We start from the raw sequence: 18,850 nt of genomic DNA on the forward strand, positions 1-18,850 counted from the left end.
ACCTCAGAGCACTCCACGGCATAATTAAAGAAAACCTCCAACAGATCCAATTTAAGATTAGTGTCTATGAAGAATGTTTGCAGGTCCTTTAGGTAACACACACACACACACACACACACACACACACACACACACACACACACACACACACACACACACACACACACACACACACATATGCAGGTGCACACACACACACACACACACATATGCAGGTGCACACACACACACACACACACATATGCAGGTGCACACACACACACACACACACACACACACACAAGGTACGCACCCACAGGCAGGTGCATACACACACACACATAATCACACACACACAAACACACACACACACACACACACATGCACAAGGTAGGCACGTGCAGGCAGGTGCACACACACACACACACACGCCCACACACAAATAATTACACACACAAAATCTCACACACACACACACACACACACGTGGACACACACACACACACACACACACACACGCTTCTATTTCCTTTTTAACTCGAGAACACTGCAGGTAAATAGGGTAGCATTTTAACTTATAGATATCTTCATGAAACTTTTTCAAGCCTTTTCTAAATGTATAAATCAAAAAGTGCTATGTACAGGTTTTAAAAATGTATTTTCATCATGTTTTTAAGAGCAAAATGTCCCCTTGTGTAGTTACAAAACTGTTGGACTACCTTCAACCCAATAAGACTGGCTAAATGCGCTTTCTTTGCTGTAGCGCCACTTAGAGGTGTGCATGTTTATCTTTTATTTGTTGTATGCATAGAGTGCAGTTGTGTGTACTCGCCCTGCTAGTGAGTAGAGTCCAGCTGCAGGCCCGGAGACAAACACCCAGGCGTGACGGAGGTAACTGTGGTGTGACGGACGTGATTTTTGACTATTTAGCTTCCATAACATGTCTGCTACGTCACTCATGTGCCCTAACCCTAACCACCCAGCTGTGAAGCCTGAACCTAATCCTCAAAACAATATAAATAACACAAACTTAGTAGCCTATCGGTCTGCGGTCTTTTTTATTGTTCGACGTGACGTACTCAAGATGGCCGCCGCGGTGTTCCGTCAATGTTCTATCTATATTCTAACCTCTCCCTGTCCCCTTGCCCTAACCCTAACCACCCAGCTGTGATGCCTGAACATAATCGCCAAAACAATATAAATAACACAAACTTAGTATCGGTCTGCGGTCTAGTTATTGTTTGACGTTGTTTACAAGTTTATGACGTTGCAAAAATAAAATCTACAGGTAACGTCCGTCACACCACAGTTACTTCCGTCACGCCTGGGTGTCGTTGTCACGCCAGGGTGTTTGTCTCCGGGGCTGCAGCTGGATACTATTGCTGCTAGTTGGTTTATCACACTGACTCACGGTTTGGGTTGTGGACCCACGTTTATGCTGAGAAAAATGTATATATTGTAAATCTGTTCAAAATCCGTAGGGTTCCCTGACCAACTTGGGAACCGCGTTGCTCTGCATAACGCATACGTACCATGGCTAGTCATTGGATGCTGTTAGAACTCGCTGTGGTTGGGCCTTGATACATACACGCTTAATACATAATACAAAAGTAAAAAGCTTCGACTCAGGTACAAAACAGACTCAATGAAAAATGTAATATATTCATGCTTTATTTTTGTTCAATTATCAGAAAAATTAAAAATAATTATCGTCAAGTTGTGTTGATTTCACACTGTTTATAAGACTTGATTGATTAATAACATGGATAATATTTCTCCAAACCGAATGAATTAATTCAGTTTGCAGATTCAAACTTTACTGGTTACATGGACGTTTAATACAATGAATGGATCAGATCGTAAAATGCCCAAATCTGGGGCGCTCCGGTGGCGTAGTGGATAGAGCGTGTACCATATTGGCTCCAGCCTTCGTTGCAGTGGTCGCGGGTTCAAATCCGACCCGTGGACCTTTACTGCAGGTCATCCCCCCTCTCTCTCTGTCTCCCCATTTCAACTCTGTACTTTCTAATAAAGATTGAAAATGCCAAAAAAAATATCTTTGAAAAAAAGTGGGTTGTTCCTGACTTTCATTACAATCCCTCCAATGAGACTAAAATATCAAATAGTTTGAATTAAAAATGTTGCATCCGACGAGGTCCAGTTAGTGAGCATGCTCAGAACAACAGAGCCAGAAGGTAATCGGCTAAAATCATTTACATCGAACTATTTTACTAACCCTACTATTTTATTCAGAATAATGACTTTACATGGAACGGTTTGATTAGCTTTGGTCTTGACAATTTTTTTTTTCAATCTGAATATAAGTGTCCATGTATGAATGTGACTGACTGCTGTATATTTGACCCTGTAAAGTGCTTTGATTGCCCAGAAAAGCGCTATATAAATCCAATCCATTATTAATATTATTATTATCCATGTAAACCCGTCTAGTGATTATATCTGGTTACATTGATCAGCGTTGATAATCTGTTAATGATTCAAATGAAAAAATTAAAAAGCTGTGACGCCGTCTTCTGCTCCTCAAAACCCTGAAGACACAAACAGAGAAACATTTATCGATCAGAACATTAAAACCAAGGCTGTGTTCCAATCCCCATACTCTGTTATTCAGTATGCTAGAAAAAAAGATTTAGGATGTCCCAATTATTTTGGCCAGATTTAGGATGGTTAGAAATATCCGGATGTTTACTAGATCCGGACGAGATTATTGGTATTGAAAACTGCATCCTATTTGGGCGATTCTGACCCACAATCCAGTGCGCATCGGAAGTTACGTCACATCGACGAAGCCTCCATATGAAAACAACCGGGGATGCGACGGATATAAAAGCAAGAGGCAAGATCAAGGCGCAATGTTATGATGAAATAAATAAGTAAAAGTACAGTCATATGAAAAAGTTTGGGAACCCCTCTCAGCCGGCATTATAATTGACTCTGCTTTCACACAAAAAAGATAAAAGTGGTATGTCTTTAATTTACCAGGAACAGCTAAGTACTGGGATGTTTTCCAAACAAAGATTTTTTGAAAAGCAGTATTTAGTTTTATGAAATTAAATAAAATGTGAAAAACTGGCTGTGCAAAAATATGGGAACCCTTGTGGTCTTGCTGATTTTAATGCATGTAACAGCATGTAAAACTGAGGACTTTAAACACAAAATTGGTTGGATTATGTTGTTAAGCCTTGAACCTCAAATAAAGGTCTGTTTAATCATGATACAAGGTATTTTAGGTGCCTAAATGCAAGTTCTACTTCTCTTTGACTCTCTGCAGAAGTGAGACAGAATGCGATCATCAAAACAGCTCCCAAAAGATCTTAAAAACAAAGATTATTCATTGTCATGGTTTAGGGGAAGGCTACAAGAAGCTTTCCCAAAGGTTTCAATTGTCAATTTCTACTGTAAGGAACGTTGTCAGGGAATGGAAGGACACAGGCACAGTTGCAGTTAAACCCAGGTCTAGCAGACCAAGAAAAGTACAAGAGCGGCATATGCGGCGGATTGTGAGAATGGTTGCACACAACCCAAAGATCACCTCCAAAGACCTGCAAGAACATCTGGCTGCAGATTGTGTATCTGTGCATGGTTCTACAATTCAGTGCAATTTGCACCAAAACATCTGTATGGCCGGGTGATGAGAAGGAAGCCCTTTCTGCGCCCACGCCACAGATACAGTTGCATGGAGTATGCAAAAGCTCATTTAGAGAAGCCAGCTTCATATTGGAAGAAAATGCTTTGGACTGATGAGACAAAAATTAAGTTATTTGGTCTTTATAAAAAGCAGATGTTTTGGTGCAAATTGCGCTGAATTGTTGAACGATGTACAGATACACAATCTGCAGCCAGATGTTCTTGCAGGTCTTTGGAGGTGATCTGTGGGTTGTCTGCAACCATTCTCACAATCCTCCACCTATGCCGCTCCTGTTTTTGTCTTGGTCTGCCATGCCTGGGTTTAACCCTTTAGGCGCCAAAGTCGCAAAATTGCGACAAGACGCTTTACTGAATCAAACAGCTGTTTTCTCTTAATAGAGTGTTATATGTCGTTCATACTCCCCTCCACTAGTTAGCAGACATCCCGAACTTAGACCTTAGTTCAGAAAAATGTCATACTTCAATGCAAAATGTTCGAACAAAATCCCATCCAAAAAACATAAAAAAATGTTTTTATTTTTTTTTGTCATATCCTCCTAGCGACTTTTTCTGGTGTTATTTGAGACTTTTGTGGTGTTTAGAGACTGACGGGAAAGCATGAATCACTCTGTTTACTCTGCTGTTTCTGTGCTCAACGAGCAGCGGGTGCTCACGGAGCCCGTACCCCGTCCAAAAGCACTCGCGGGCGGTCAGTCTCACAGAAGCTCAGCGCAGCGGTCCCAGCCTGCAGCCAGAGCAGAGCGGGTGTGTGTGTCCTCTCTGCCCCGCAGAGCAGAGAGGACACACACACCCGCTCCTCCTAGCGACCCTTTCTGGTGTTATTGGAGACTTTTGTGGTGTTTGGAGACTCTGATGTGAAAGCACGTATCACTCTGCTTTTACTGTGCTCAACGAGCAGCTCCCGGAGCCCCTGAGCCCCGCGCAGCAGTCAGGGCAGAGCGGGTGTGTGTCTCCTCTCTGCTCCGCTGACACCTCCGCCTCCAGGCTGCAAATGAATCATGCATGCGTTGCCATTCCTGCCCTGGTTTTACAGAACAGGGTGTAAATGTTTATTCACTCACTCTCGCAATAAAATTATTATGCTAATGCGATGACGTCCTTTGGCGGGAGAAACAATAGCTTTTCTCACTGAGGAGTTGTTGTGTGAGAACTCGGAGATAGTGTGCCACGAAGCTATTTATGCTGAAGCGATATTGCTGGATTTAGGAGTTATTGAGAGAATATGGAAAGCAAAAAGTTGACGAGGAGGGAAGTGATGGATCTCCTATTCGCTGACTCTTTCTACGGCGCTGGTCACGGTGCGTCAATGCGCAGCAGTGGTGCAGCCATGCGACGCAGCAGTGTTCACGAAGCACAAAACACACACGAGTCAAACTCTTCTCCCAACACCAGTGGGGTTAGCAGGGGGAGACGTGGGCACACTGTGACAAAGTATAAACAGTGTCATCTGGATAGATAGGCACAGATTAGGCCTCTGCAGCAAAAAGACGCCTACTGTTATTATTATTATTATTATTATTATTATTTATTATTTATTATTATATTATAATGATATAATGATAATTACAATAATGAATAATAATAATAATGGAGAATAGAAGAAGAAAAGTACTGTAAAAGTTGTGGTGTGTAAAAAAAAAAAAAAAAAAAAAAAAACGCCTGCTGTTTACATGCGTTTTGTGTTTTAGTTCTAGTTCTAGTTTACAAATGTTGGCTTACAACAAAGTGGGCATCATTACAAATAGATGGAGGGGGTGAATCTGATGAAATAAATTCAACTCTCTTTCAAAATATCAGGTATTTCATGGAAATTACATAATCCAATATGGCCGCCGCCATATGACGTCATAATATGCAAATTAGATGAAAAAATGTATTCCCTAGATAAACTTCAGGACATTCTCAATATTTCTCTCATTAACTTTTTGTATCTATCTCAAACCACTTTCAATCCAGAGCCTTCTGAAATTTAGGTGTCAAAATAAAGTATTTTTCAAAATTAAACCAGGCGCCTAAAGGGTTAACTGCCACTATGCCTGTGTCCTTCCATTTCCTGACAACGTTCCCTACAGTCGAAATTGACAATTGAAACCTTTGGGAAAGCTTCTTGCAGCCTTCCCCTAAACCATGACAATGACCAATCTTTGTTTTTCAGATCTTTTGGGAGCTGTTTTGATGATCCCATTCTGTCTCACTTCAGCAGAGAGTCAAAGAGAAGTGCAACTTGCATTTAGGCACCTAAAATACATTTTCTCATGATTAAACAGACATTTCTATGAGGTTCAAGGCTTAACAACATAATCCAACCAACTGTGTGTTTAAAGTCATCAGTTTTACATGCTGTTACAGGCATTAAAATCAACAAAACCACAAGGGTTACTATATTTTTGCACAGCCAGTTTTTCACATTTTATAACCAAATACTGCTTTTCAAAAAATCTTTGTTTGGAAAACATCCCAGTACTTAGCTGTTCCTGGTAAATTAAAGACATACCACTTTTATATTTTTTGTGTGAAAGCAGAGTCAAGTATAATGCCGGCTGAGAGGGGTTCCCAAACTTTTTCATATGACTGTATGTCCCAAGTGTATGCCTACTGCATCCTAACTAGCGTATTTTTATGATCAGATGTAGTATGTAGGATAAAAAAAAATAAAGAGTATGAGATTTGGAACACATGGCTAGTTTCAATGAAGATTTTTTTTTTTATTAACAGAAAATACTCACAGCTGATTGGTCCGACAGCAACAGCCAGCTGATCGGAGGAGGCTGCAGACCGAGCCTTACGCCTTGAACAGTTCTAAAAACCAAGAAAAAGTTTTTACAGTTAATTGTTTTGTTTATTAACAAAGATCATATTCGTCCAATCCCACATTGATAAGACTATTTAATACTTAATCACCGACTGCACTGTGTTTTTGAGGGCAGGACAGGTGCACTCAAATAAAATCAGTTTTATTCGTATAGCCCAATATCACAAATAGACATTTTCCTCAGTGGGCTTCACATTTAGGTAGAATATTACACCCTCTGCCCTTACACCCTTAGCTCGGCTGAGAAAAATCTCCCAGTAAAAACCCTTTATCAGAGGAAGGGATCCCTCCCCCAGGACGGACATCATGCAATAGAAACACTAGTACAGAAAATAAAATAAAATCACAAAGGAATACAATCAGTGAGAAAATGTTTCCATCACTCACCGGGCTGCAGGGGGCGCTGCTGCGGTCACACATGCTGATGCTGCAGTGCAGGTAAACGTCCTCATAGGTCCCGTGGTACAGGAACAGCAGAGCAGAGAAACGAGCTCGCAGAGAAGCACCGCTCTCAATCACCTGCACATGACGACGGTCAGATGCACATCTGGAGGGAGGAGACAATCACACAGTCCATGAGCCAGGGCCCCAAATTTTGGCCATCGGTATTATCTGGGGTGATTTTTGGCAAGGTATAAACCCCTAGTACTAGAAAAATCAAAATAGCATTGACGGGGTGGTAGCGAAATCACTTTTTTCAGCTCATGAAGACACTAACTGATAAATTGCGTTTTTGGAATCCGGTGTATGTCTGGTTTAGGCTCATGGTAGGGATATTGTTGATAATCTATCATTTGGTGCTTGTCCCCCCGATTATATCGATCAAGCCCCCTGGCTCATAGACAATCACACATCATATTCTGTTGTTATCTAGCTTCAAGGGTCATATTTATAAAACACATTGAGAAGGACACATCCCCCCAGTATTCAAATTTGCTAAAAATGTACACTTCAAAATATTGATATAAAAATTATAAGTAAAGAAGAAAAATTGCTTTTCGAGGAAAGGCACACATCATCAATCTAAAAAACTATTTAAATACTTTTTTTAAATAATTTAGCATGACAGGAAATCATTTTACAAATGGTTGAAACTTTTTTTGGGCATCCCCCGGCAGATTTGTTCCATGTCGAGTTTAGCGCTTTAACAAGTGGCAGGGCGGGGATCGAACCGCCAACCGACCTGCTCTACTACCTGAGCCACAGTCGGCCCAAATTATAACTGTGTTCCTCACCTGTTTTCGATCAGGAAGTGTTTGAGGGGGTCGCTGGCGTTGGGAGAGTTTGAGACGCAGCAGGATTCCAGCATCAGCCCGAAGCCGTCGTATTCGGTGTTGTTCACGGACACGCCGACGTACAGAGCGGAGCCAAGCGGCAGGCGGACGGGGCCGGCCGGGAACGCCTCGCTGAAGTCTGGCCTCGTGTACAGAGTCATGGAGGCTCTGGTGGGATCACCTGAACTCACTACACCCTCCCCACTCGATTGACAGGGCCTGCAAAGAGACAACAAACAAAACTGTAATGATTTTAATTCAGTTTACTTTTAGAGGCGTACTTAATCGATGGATAAAGTCCAGACTGATCCACCGGAGAGAAAAGAAAGTGAAGGTCAGAGAACAGGCTGGACTTCCCAATGTTCACAGGTTTGTATTGCACCAAATAGGATGTTCCTGAAATTGGGTATCAGGGTTCAGACATCACAGCTGGGTGGTTAGGGGTTAGGGGTTAGGGGACAGGATAGGAGTGAGACCAACACACACACACACAAACACACATACATACTACCCTGACATTGAGTCTAGGAACATTGAGCCCTGGGAATATTGATACGCTCCTGATCAGGCTTGTAAATCATTGTGATGCAGTGAATGTGGTGAACTCACGGCGGCTGGATTCTGATGGCGGCGTCCAGGCTGGTGATGTCATCCAGTGGGAAGACGCAGGAGAATGGGAAACACCTCGGGACAGAGATCGATGAGTTGGACCGATTGGAGGGGAACACGAACACAATGTTGGAGTATGTGACGTGGGTCCCGTTGTTCTGGAAACAACAATAAGTGGACACAATGGTTTGACATTTGTTGAGGCTTATGTACACTATATTGCCAAAAGTATTGGCCCACTTGCCTTGACTTGCATATGAATTTAAGTGAAATCACATTCTTATTCCATAGGGTTTAATATGACGTCGGTCCCTTTGCAGCTAATTCATCCCAAAGATGTTCTATCGGGTTGAGGTCGGGACACTGTGCAGGCCAGTCAAGTTAATCCCAACTTTGTGGGAACAGTTTGGGGATGGCCCCTTCCTGTTCCAACATGACAATGCAGCAGTGCACAAAGCGGGGTGCAGACATTTGTGTGGAATTTTTTCTAAAGACAAGTGCCTTGAATAGTTCTTGATTCTCACTGACCTTCACCACGTTTCCACAGACCTTCCTCCGTTCCACCAGGTAAGAGAAGGTCTCCTGGCCGTCTACCTGCTCGTGGCAGTGCGGGTCGATCAGGTGAGCAGAGGAAACATTCAGGCCTTGTTCCTCCAGGATCAACTTCGGGACTGTGAGACGCATCTGCTCCCGTCCACACACCAGCTCCGGCTCCGGAAGACTCGGTTCATCTACAGCGGGAACAAGGCAATGTGAGTATAACAGTAGTTTGAGCTTCAACAACATCAACAACACATAGACAGATTTTACACCAAACAAACCAACACATAACAATCTGACCTGTTGGTGAAGTAGTCAACTCTGTTGTGGAAGTTTCTACCAGGGAAGAAAAATATTTGAAATGTTATGGTTTCATCAGCTCTGACTTTTTATCTACAGTGTGAACAAGGCATTGTGGGTATAAAAGACTTTTGAGCTTCAATATCATTTACACCACACAAACCAGCACATAACAATCTGACCTGTTGGTGAAGTAGTCATCTCTCTTGTGGAAGTTTCTACCAGGAAAGAAAAATATTTGAAAAGTTAAATTAGATATACACCAAACTCTTTTTGTGTCAAAATCATCAAGGTAAATCATATGGAATGGTGGATGTTTCATGTGAGGCATCTGCTTATATAACACATTCTAAAGTTATGGTTTAACACAAAGGGAATGCTTTACTACATACAGGCCCTATAAGCAGAGCCGGCCCAAGCCTTCATGGGGCCCTAAGCGGAATATGATTTTTTTATTTTTTTTTTAATTGAATTGAATTGAAAAAGGTTTTATTTCGAACAAGTAAACAATAAAAAACAAAAAAAGCAATAATAAACAATAAAATAAATTAAACAAGTGGACAGTTACATTAAAGTAATATTTACACAGTGAAAACCACAAATGAAAATAAACTGTCTTGCACTTGCTTTACCTGTTCGAAAAGGGGTGAGAAGAAGAAAACTTATTTAATCTCACCCCTTCTCCCTGATTTATATATCTATAATGACTATTGGCTTCCTTATTAATGATATAATAATAATCGAAAAAAAATAGTACATATTAATATATATTAATTTTCAATATGATACAATTTGTTACCAATCGCATATTTATCTAATAATATTGTTGGATTTATCTAATAATATTGTCAATTAATCTTATAATAATATCTAATTAAACATTCAATATTATATAAATACCGTCAAATATATACCAATATACATACATGTAAACATATACACTATGTTAAACACCTTCTTCATCCCTGTACCTTGTGAAAATCAATTCTTTGTATTTTATTTTAAACTAGTTAATTTTTTATTTTTATTTTTTTTATTAACCTTTATTTATACAGGTAAAATCTCATTGAGACCCAGGGTCTCATTTACAAGAGAGACCTGTTCAGGTAGGCATCAGCAGCAACACAAAGTTACAGACTAACTAAACATACAGGAGACACAACACAGAACACAAACGGTAAAATAACGCAGTACAAAGGGCAAAGAACAAATTAAGTACAAGTTAAGTTATGTACAAGTGCAGACCCCCACGGACTGTCTCAACAGCCTTCCTACTAGCAGTCTAAAATCCCCTAAAGAAATAAAACTGGACAGCTTCAGCCTCTGCTGGAGCTTGTTCCAGGTTGCAGGCGCAGCGTGGGAAAATGCCTTCTTGCCCAGTTCAGTACGGACTGACGGGATGGCAAATGAGATGAAGTCCAGGGACCGGAGGCTGTGATCGGACTGTTTCCGTGCCAGATACATTGACAAATAAGAGGGGAGCAGTCCGATAATGGATTTATAGATAAAAAGATACCAGTGAGTGGTTCTGCGCATGGAAAGTGAAGACCAGTTTGTGAGAGAGTACAATGTACAGTGATGTGTGAGGGGTTTACAATCAGTTATGAATCTCAAGGCCCCGTGATATGTGGCATCCAGCAGTTGCAGGGAGTGAGCAGAGGCATTCATATATACAACATCCCCATAATCCAGGAGTGGCAAGAAAGTGGCCGCAACAATACGTTTCCTGGCTTTAAAAGAGTAACAGGCTCTATTTCTGAAGAAAAACCCCAGCTTTAACCTCAATTTCTTCAGTAACTGGTCAACATGACATTTAAAAGAAAGGCTATCATCCACTGTGATGCCTAGATTAATGTTTGGACATTCCTTGATCTCCCCACTCAAACTGTTCCATAGTCTCACACCACATATTGAAATGCAAAACGTTTTCCTGGTCGTACGGACGCTGTTCACTTTTAAATTAAATTTTCCCCTTAAATTATATCCCCCCTCACGATCATTGAATAATTTTTGTATGTTTAAGGGTAATATGTTGATTCTAGCCTTAAAAATTATCTGTGCAGTTTTAAATTCCACCAGATGTGTGAATTTTAATAATTTTGACCGTATGAATAATGGATTAGTGTGATCCAGATATCTCACATTGTGAATAATGCGGATTGCTTTTTTTTGAAGAATAGTGAGTGAACGTAATGATGTTTTGTATGTGTTGCCCCAGACTTCTGTACAGTAACTGAGGTATGGTAAGACTAGTGAACAGTAGAGAATACGGAGTGATTTTTGATCTAGAACCTGTTTTACTTTGTTTAATACATAAATGCTTCTTGATAGTTTTGATTGTACGTGTGTAATATGTGATTTCCAACTTAATCTCTCATCTATTATAACCCCAAGAAATTTATTTTCGGAAACTCTTTCAATTTCAACTCCATTTATATTGATATTTATTTTCGTGTTCATTCTACAGTTACCAAATAACATTATTTTTGTTTTGCTTAAGTTTAATGATAGTTTGTTTTTATCAAACCATGTTTTTACTTTGCTCATTTCCTTATTGATGATTTCTTCTAGTTGTTTTAAATTCTCCCCAGAACAGAAAATATTAGTGTCATCAGCAAATAAAACCATCCTCAATACATTTGAAACATTACATATATCATTAATATACATGATAAACAGTTTCGGACCCAGCACCGACCCCTGGGGTACGCCACATGGAATGTCCAAACATGATGACGAACAGTCGCCCAACTTCACAAACTGCTTCCTTTTGCTTAAATAGCTTTTTATCCACTCCAATACTATCCCCCTTATTCCATATCTTTCCAGTTTATTGAATAAAATGTTATGATTGATTGTGTCGAAAGCTTTTCTGATATCAATAAATACTCCTACTGCATATTTTTTCTGTTCAATAGCATTTATAATTTCTTCAACTGACTCTATTAATGCAAGTGATGTTGATCTGTTGGTTCTGAATCCATATTGACTGTCATTAATTAATTTGTGCTTTTCTAAGAATGTGTCCAGTCTATTGTTGAAGATTTTTTCTAATATTTTGGAGAATTGTGGAAGTAGAGAGACAGGTCTGTAGTTGGTGAAGTGATGCTTGTTCCCAGTTTTGTACAGTGGTATGACTTTTGCTGTTTTCATTTGATTTGGAAATGTACCAGTTTGAAATGATAAATTACAGATAAACGTCAATGGTTTTGAAATACCCACAATGACTTTCTTGACCAATGTCATGTCGATGTCATTAAAATCAGTAGACTTTTTGTTTTTATATTTTGTAACAATATCCAATATTTCTTTCTCCTCTACTGCTTTGAGAAACATTGAGTAGGGATTTCTTTCCAGTGATCTATCATAGCTTTCACCAGATGTCCCTGGATCAGGGATTTTTTCTGCCAGTTCAGGTCCAACATTTACAAAGAATTTATTAAAACTGTTAGCTACGTCATCCATATTATAGTTTTCATTATCCTTATCAATAAAATACTTAGGATAACTTATTTGCCTAGGGCTATTTCTTATAATACTGTTTAGTATATTCCATATTCCTTTAATATTATTCTTGTAATATTCTTTCTTGCTTATTCTTATAATATTGATTAATGTATTTTTATATACTTTATATTTATTCTCAGCATCTTTAGTTCTATGTCTTATGAACTCTCTGTAAAGTGTGTTTTTCTTTTTACAGGCATTTTGTAATCCCTTTGTGATCCATGGACATTTGTTATATTTTAGTAGTCTATTGTATTCTTGGATTGGACAGTTTTTATCATATAAATGATTCCAATATACTTAGAAATGTTTCGTATGCACCGTCAATTTCATTTGCTTGGTATATTATGTCCCAGTTCTGAGCCATCAAGTCGTTTTTTAGTGCATTGATGGTTTCTTCTGACTTCACTCGTTTGTATTCCGTTTGTTTATCTATCTTATTTTTGTAATTGCAGTCATAGATTGTAAAGACTGGCAAGTGGTCACTGATATCATTAATCAATAATCCACTCATTACATTGTTTTCGATTTCATTTGTGAATATGTTATCAATCAAAGTGGCACAATGGGATGTAATTCTACTGGGTCTAGTGATTTTCGGAATTAGGCTCATACTGTACATGGTATTGACAAATTCATCTGTAATGTTGTGTTTATTAGGATTTAACAGGTCAATATTGAAATCTCCACAGATAAAAACTATTTTGCTGTTTATTTGAGAAAACATGCCCTCTATTCAGTCCTTAAATATTTCAATGCTTGACCCAGGGGCCCTATATATACAGCTTATTATGACATTTTTGTTTTTTTCCTTGCAGATTTAAATTGTTATACATTCCAGTAAGTTATCAACCACAGTTGTCATACATTCCAATACCCTAAAGTTCAATGACACATCTACATATATTGCCACTCCTCCTCCACCCTTGTTTTTTCTATTATTATACCTGAGTTCATAACCATTTAGTTCGAAATCTATCCCTTTGTCCGTGTTGATCCATGTTTCAGATATGGCAATTATGTTGAACGTGAATTTCTTTAAATATTCCTTGATGTTATTGAAGTTTGCATACATACTTCTGCTATTGAAGTGTATAATTGATAATTTCCCCTTCGATGTAATGTTCCGGTTATACTGATCATCTGTGTAGTAGCAGCATATATTGTTGTCATTGTTAATATTCGAGAAGAAATTATTGTCCGGGTCTAAGTCATGTTCCATATCTTTTAGATTGTGATCAGAGTACTCACATGTGTTTAACTCCAGTTGATCATGCTCGCTTATCCTCTGATATATTTGGCTGTTGATTCCACGTGTATTTGGCTGGATTCCGTCAGTGTGTGTCATGATTGTGTGTGTGTGTGTGTGTGTGTGTCTGCATGTTACCTCATATTCCAGTAAATGATTATTGGTATTTGCCCAGCTCTGCGACATCTCTGATTACCAGCACTTTAGCTTCCTCCGGTGGCCCGTTGAGTTTAATGAAAACCTTGCAGTTGGTGGTCCAGGTGTTTTGGATTTGTTTCTGCTTCCTGAGGTAGCGTGCCTGTTTGGCTATTTCGGCGTTGCGTTTGGTGAGATGCTCGTTCAGGTATACATCGGATCCTTTAAGACGTCTGCCTTCTCTCAGTAGAGCGATCTTGTTCTTTCTATTTGCGAACCGGATGATTATGGCCGGTTTATCGCTATTATTTTTCCTCGGCAGAGGGTGGCATGCCTCGATGTGGTTGCAGTTCAGGTGGATCCCTTTGGACTGCAGGAAGGCAGCCACCTGTTGCTCCGTTGAGCCGGCATCCTGTTCACCGAGGCCCCCCTCGCTGTCAGCTGTCACCGCCCTTTTTGATTTTCAGCCCGGTGACAATGACATTGTTGATCCTGGTGTACTGCTCTAACTCAGCAACTTTATTTTCCAAGTCGGCAAGTTGTTTATCTTTCTCGGCGTTTTGGATCCGCAGAGTTTTCACCTCTTTTACGAGGTTCAGAATGCTGGTCTGCTGTAGCCTGACAGCAGCCAGTTCCCCCGTCAGGAAGTCGAGCGACTTTTTTATGTCCTCAACATCCTCCTCCATCTGTGGATTCTTTTTAGGACCCATGGCCTGTTGTCCCGATTTCCTCTGGTTCTCTTTGAGTAGGTTTGAGTAGTTTTTCAGCTTAGTTAGCTTAGCGACCGGCCGGTTGCGTCTGCCACTTTGCTCCTATGATCAGGGGGCCCCTCTCCAATCGTAGCGCTGCCGACGAGGCTGAAATATTCTATAGTCTCTACGGGCAGCCCCATTTCCAAATGTTTTTAAATAAACTCAATACACACTGTGCATGGATGTGAACTTGACATGATCAGTTAATTTCGGATTACCCCCCAGATAAACTGATTCAATTATTAGGCTATTAACTATCTAGACCAAAACATTGTATTGCTTTTTTGTATGATGACTACATTTGCATTATATGATGTCAATATCAAACACACACACTCGGAAAAAAAGGGGGCCCCCTGGCGGTCGGGGACCCCAAGCAACTTCTTAGTTTGCTTATGCCTCGGGCCGGCTCTGCCTATAAGGCTAATGCCTCTTCTTTGTGTGTGCGTTAGAGCAAGTTCTGGGTTGACTTTAAGATGGTCAGAACTTGGTTAAATATATATTACCATAAAAGCTGTACAGGTTTAGTGTTTATATAAACTTTGAGAAGCCTACAGAACCACACGTTAATGTATGCATCTATCCAGCATTGTGGTAGTCCAGCCAATCAGGATTTACCAATCAGAAGAACAGGGCAGATTTTAGTGAGAGAAACAGACCCATCAGGGCAAGTACATCTTATTTATTAGCACATAACAATCTGACCTGTTGGTGAAGTAGTCACATCTCTAGTGGAAGGATCTACCAGGAAAGGAAAATATTTGAAATAGTAAATTAAATATACACCAAACTCTTTGTGTGTCAAAACCATCAAGGTAAATCATGTGGAATGGTGGATGTTTCATGGTCACTCAGACTGACCTTCACACCTCCAGACGGTGCCATTTCTCACACAGGTCTCAGCTGCAGTGCAGGTGTTACACACAGTGTTGAAATCTGATGAGGAGCAGAAGACAAATTAGTCCATTAGAGAATCTGATGGAACCAAAGGTCTGAATTATCCAAAGACATGATCATCTCCACATACAATATGGAATAAGGATTCCATTCAATGTCAGTCTGAAGAACTAGACTTATAACTTTGTGCTTCAGCAGCTGAAGCCTCTGGATCTTGATCTTAGCATTTGGCTCAACTTTGATACCACAGTGTGACTGCAGAGAAGGAATACTTGTTGCTTACCTGCACAGTATGCTAGAGCGCATTCACTGGGCTTTATGAACTTATAGACGTAGTAGTTTCCTGGGCAGGCTTTCACATGGATTGGGTTGGACCTGTACCGGCAGCAATCTAAACTATTGCTGCCACAAACCTGGGCCTGTATGATGCCTGCAGAGAGCGGCGGGTGGGGCGTAGTCAGCCACAGTGGAGCAAAAGTTCCACACTTGTAATCCTCAACGCATCTCTCTGGCATCTGAACGCTGCTGTTACCGAGGAACATACGGTACCAGCCCTGCCAGGCTGAGTCTCTGTCGCAGTGCCAAGAAGGCGATCCTCCCCACTTGTCCGTGGCTCTCCAGGCGTCGTCTAGCGGTGTGTAGTGATCACACGGGTCCATGCAGCGAGATGTGCCGTCCACCAGGAGGCAGTCCTGACCAGAAGGACACTGTCTGCCGCCGCAGTTAAACTTCACAGAGTTGTTTTCTTGTGAGGTACCTGCTCATATAACACATTATAAAGTTATGGTTTAACACAGACAGAATGCTTTACTACATACAGGCCGTATAAGACTAATGCCTCTTCTTTGTGTGTTTGTTAGAGCAAGTTCTGTGTTGACTTTAAGACGGTCAGAGCTTGGTTAAATATAAATTACCATAAAAGTAAAGTTGATAGTCTTTTGTTAGGGAGCACAGTTCAGGTTCAGGACAAAGCTCTTAGGGACCAGGAATGGCTTTAATGTTTGAGTCTGACCTCACGCTGTACAGGTTTGGTGTTTACATAAACTTTGAGAAGCCTAAGTATGGTCTAGCATTTTTTTAAACAATCATATTTTCACTGCCCTTCATCCTGAATAATTTCTGATAATGTCCATTGATAGGAAAAATCCTGAATTAATGGGAAATGTGTAAATTTGACTGATAAATCATTTTAGCTCACTTCTCCCCACTCTCCCCTATGTATAGACATTTACCTTCACAAATAACACCAGCATCTTCCTGATGTACACAGTTGTGTCTGCCTAGTCCCCGATGTCTACAGTCTGTTAGTGATGACTCAGTTCCTGAACACCGGAGATCATCTAGCCAGATTGGTCCACTTCCCTGTCCAAAATGTGCTTCTTGTGGAGCCTCCAGAGCCCAGCCACAGCCCATCAGTCGACAGACCACATTAGCATCACTCGTGTCCCAGAAGTCGTCACACACTGTCCCCCACGAGCCGTTGTGGAAGACTTCCACTCTGCCAGAGCATCTACTGCTGGAGCCAACCAGTCTCATTGTAGAAACTGATGAGCCAATTTCTGTTTGAAGTCAAAGCAAAATCTCTTTCAACCGACATTGCAACAGCAGGTTTTGATTTCACCAGCAATAAGCAAAATGATCAATTTCATCAGTCTGACGGTACTTAAGGGATAGTTAATTTTTGAAGTAGGGTTGAATGGAGTACTTAGGCACAGTTAGTCTGTTACCTTATGGAGATGGTGATCAGCACAGTCAGTATATTGAGTTTAGGGGGGAGGTTAGCAGAAATCAGCACTGTACTGTTGCAGAGGAAAAACGTTTTTCCACCACATATATAAATGCCAACCTAAAACCTATAATTCTGTTCATTTGCAAGCTAAACTGAGATTTTTTTCCTACAGCTTGAGTTTTCAGCCAGACAGCTATTAGTTTTGGTTTTCTTGTTTCTTGAGTAGGGGTGTAACGGTACACTTAAGTCACGGTTCGGTACGTACCGTGGTTTTGAAGTCACGGTACGGTACAGTACGGTACGGGTCATAGTTAAAGGTCTCATATTATACACTTTTCAGTCAATATTATATGGTCTTAGAGGTCCCTAATACGTTTTTCTTTAGTTTTTTGTTGAAAAAACCGTTCAGATCATGTATTGTAGTATGCCTCTATACCCTGATTTTCAGCTAATCTCAGGATGGCCTATTTTTGAAACCGAGCTGCAGCTCCCCTCGTAAATATACAATCAATGAGCTCTCCCCGCCCCTGTCCGGAAGCGAAGCCATTGGCGTCTGCCGATAGGTCCATAGCTTGCCATGCCTGTACTGTTACCACGTTTAGGTTTACCCTGAGAAGAACCATGTTTAGTGCTAGTTACGCAGGAGCTCACCTGCACTTTGAACAGTTTGACATGACCCATCCTTGTCTACATGAAAGGCTATGTTCATACAGATGCACTGACAGCCACAAGCTAATGGAAACGGCATGTTCACAATAAAAATGCAGCAAAAGATGGAGGCTACTGCGAAGCTAGCTCGGCATTGTGGTAGTCCAGCTAATCAGGATTTACCAATCAGAAGAACAGGGTAGATTTTAATGAGAGAAACTGACCTATCCGGGCAAGTACATCTTATTTATTAGCACATAACAATCTGACCTGTTGGTGGAGTAGTCAAATCTCTTGTGGAAGGATCTACCAGGAAAGGAAAATATTTGAAATGTTAAATTAAATATACACCAAACTCTCTGTCAAAATCATCAAGGTAAATCATGTGGAATGGTGGATGTTTCATGGTCACTCAGACTCACCTTCACACCTCCAGTTGATCTTGTCATCGCTCACACAGGTCTGAGCTTCAGTGCAGGTGTTACACACCAGGGTGTTGAGATCTGATGAGGAGCACAAAACACATTAGCCCACTAATAATAATAACTTTTTTGGCTGGCCCCCTGGCGGTCGGGGCCCTAAGCAACCGCTAAGTTTGCTTATGCCTCGGGCCCGGCTCTGATTGTGAGCGCACTGCAGGCGCTTCATTTCTGCAATGTGTGCTCATTAAAATGTCAGCTTCACTTGAGAGTCCTATGTGGGTCAACAGTGCAGTGCAAAATATGCAGCATAAAGTTATAACATTCGTCT

The 18,850-nt window shown here is 40.7% G+C and overlaps 2 protein-coding genes across 13 annotated transcripts in view; one reads left to right on the plus strand and one right to left on the minus strand.

Moving 5' to 3' along the window:
- Positions 1-18,850, minus strand: part of LOC307256516 (scavenger receptor cysteine-rich domain-containing protein DMBT1-like) — a 394,296-nt gene that overhangs the window by 351,374 nt on the left and 24,072 nt on the right. For 5 of the 12 annotated variants that reach the window (XM_080035517.1, XM_080035516.1, XM_080035513.1 and 2 more), the window contains 4 exons: positions 18,523-18,603; positions 18,371-18,406; positions 16,956-17,282; positions 16,007-16,480 (listed from right to left, as the gene is read on the minus strand). In XM_080035517.1, coding sequence (XP_079891643.1) covers positions 16,007-16,480; positions 16,956-17,282; positions 18,371-18,406; positions 18,523-18,603 — 918 coding nt within the window. Of the gene's footprint in view, positions 1-1,634; positions 2,529-6,374; positions 6,448-6,847; positions 7,008-7,695; positions 7,954-8,343; positions 8,502-8,871; positions 9,075-9,183; positions 9,220-9,365; positions 9,402-15,531; positions 15,568-15,687; positions 15,763-16,006; positions 16,481-16,955; positions 17,283-18,370; positions 18,407-18,522; positions 18,604-18,850 lie in introns of those variants that run through there. The other 7 variants (XM_080035519.1, XM_080035515.1, XM_080035520.1 and 4 more) reach the window with 6 other exon arrangements.
- Positions 1-18,850, plus strand: part of LOC307256526 (uromodulin-like) — a 113,843-nt gene that overhangs the window by 32,567 nt on the left and 62,426 nt on the right. The gene's annotated exons all lie outside the window — the stretch shown is intronic.

The sequence above is a fragment of the Ammodytes marinus genome, assembly GCF_949987685.1.
Source record: "Ammodytes marinus genome assembly, chromosome: 10".
Classification (NCBI taxonomy): domain Eukaryota; kingdom Metazoa; phylum Chordata; class Actinopteri; order Uranoscopiformes; family Ammodytidae; genus Ammodytes; species Ammodytes marinus.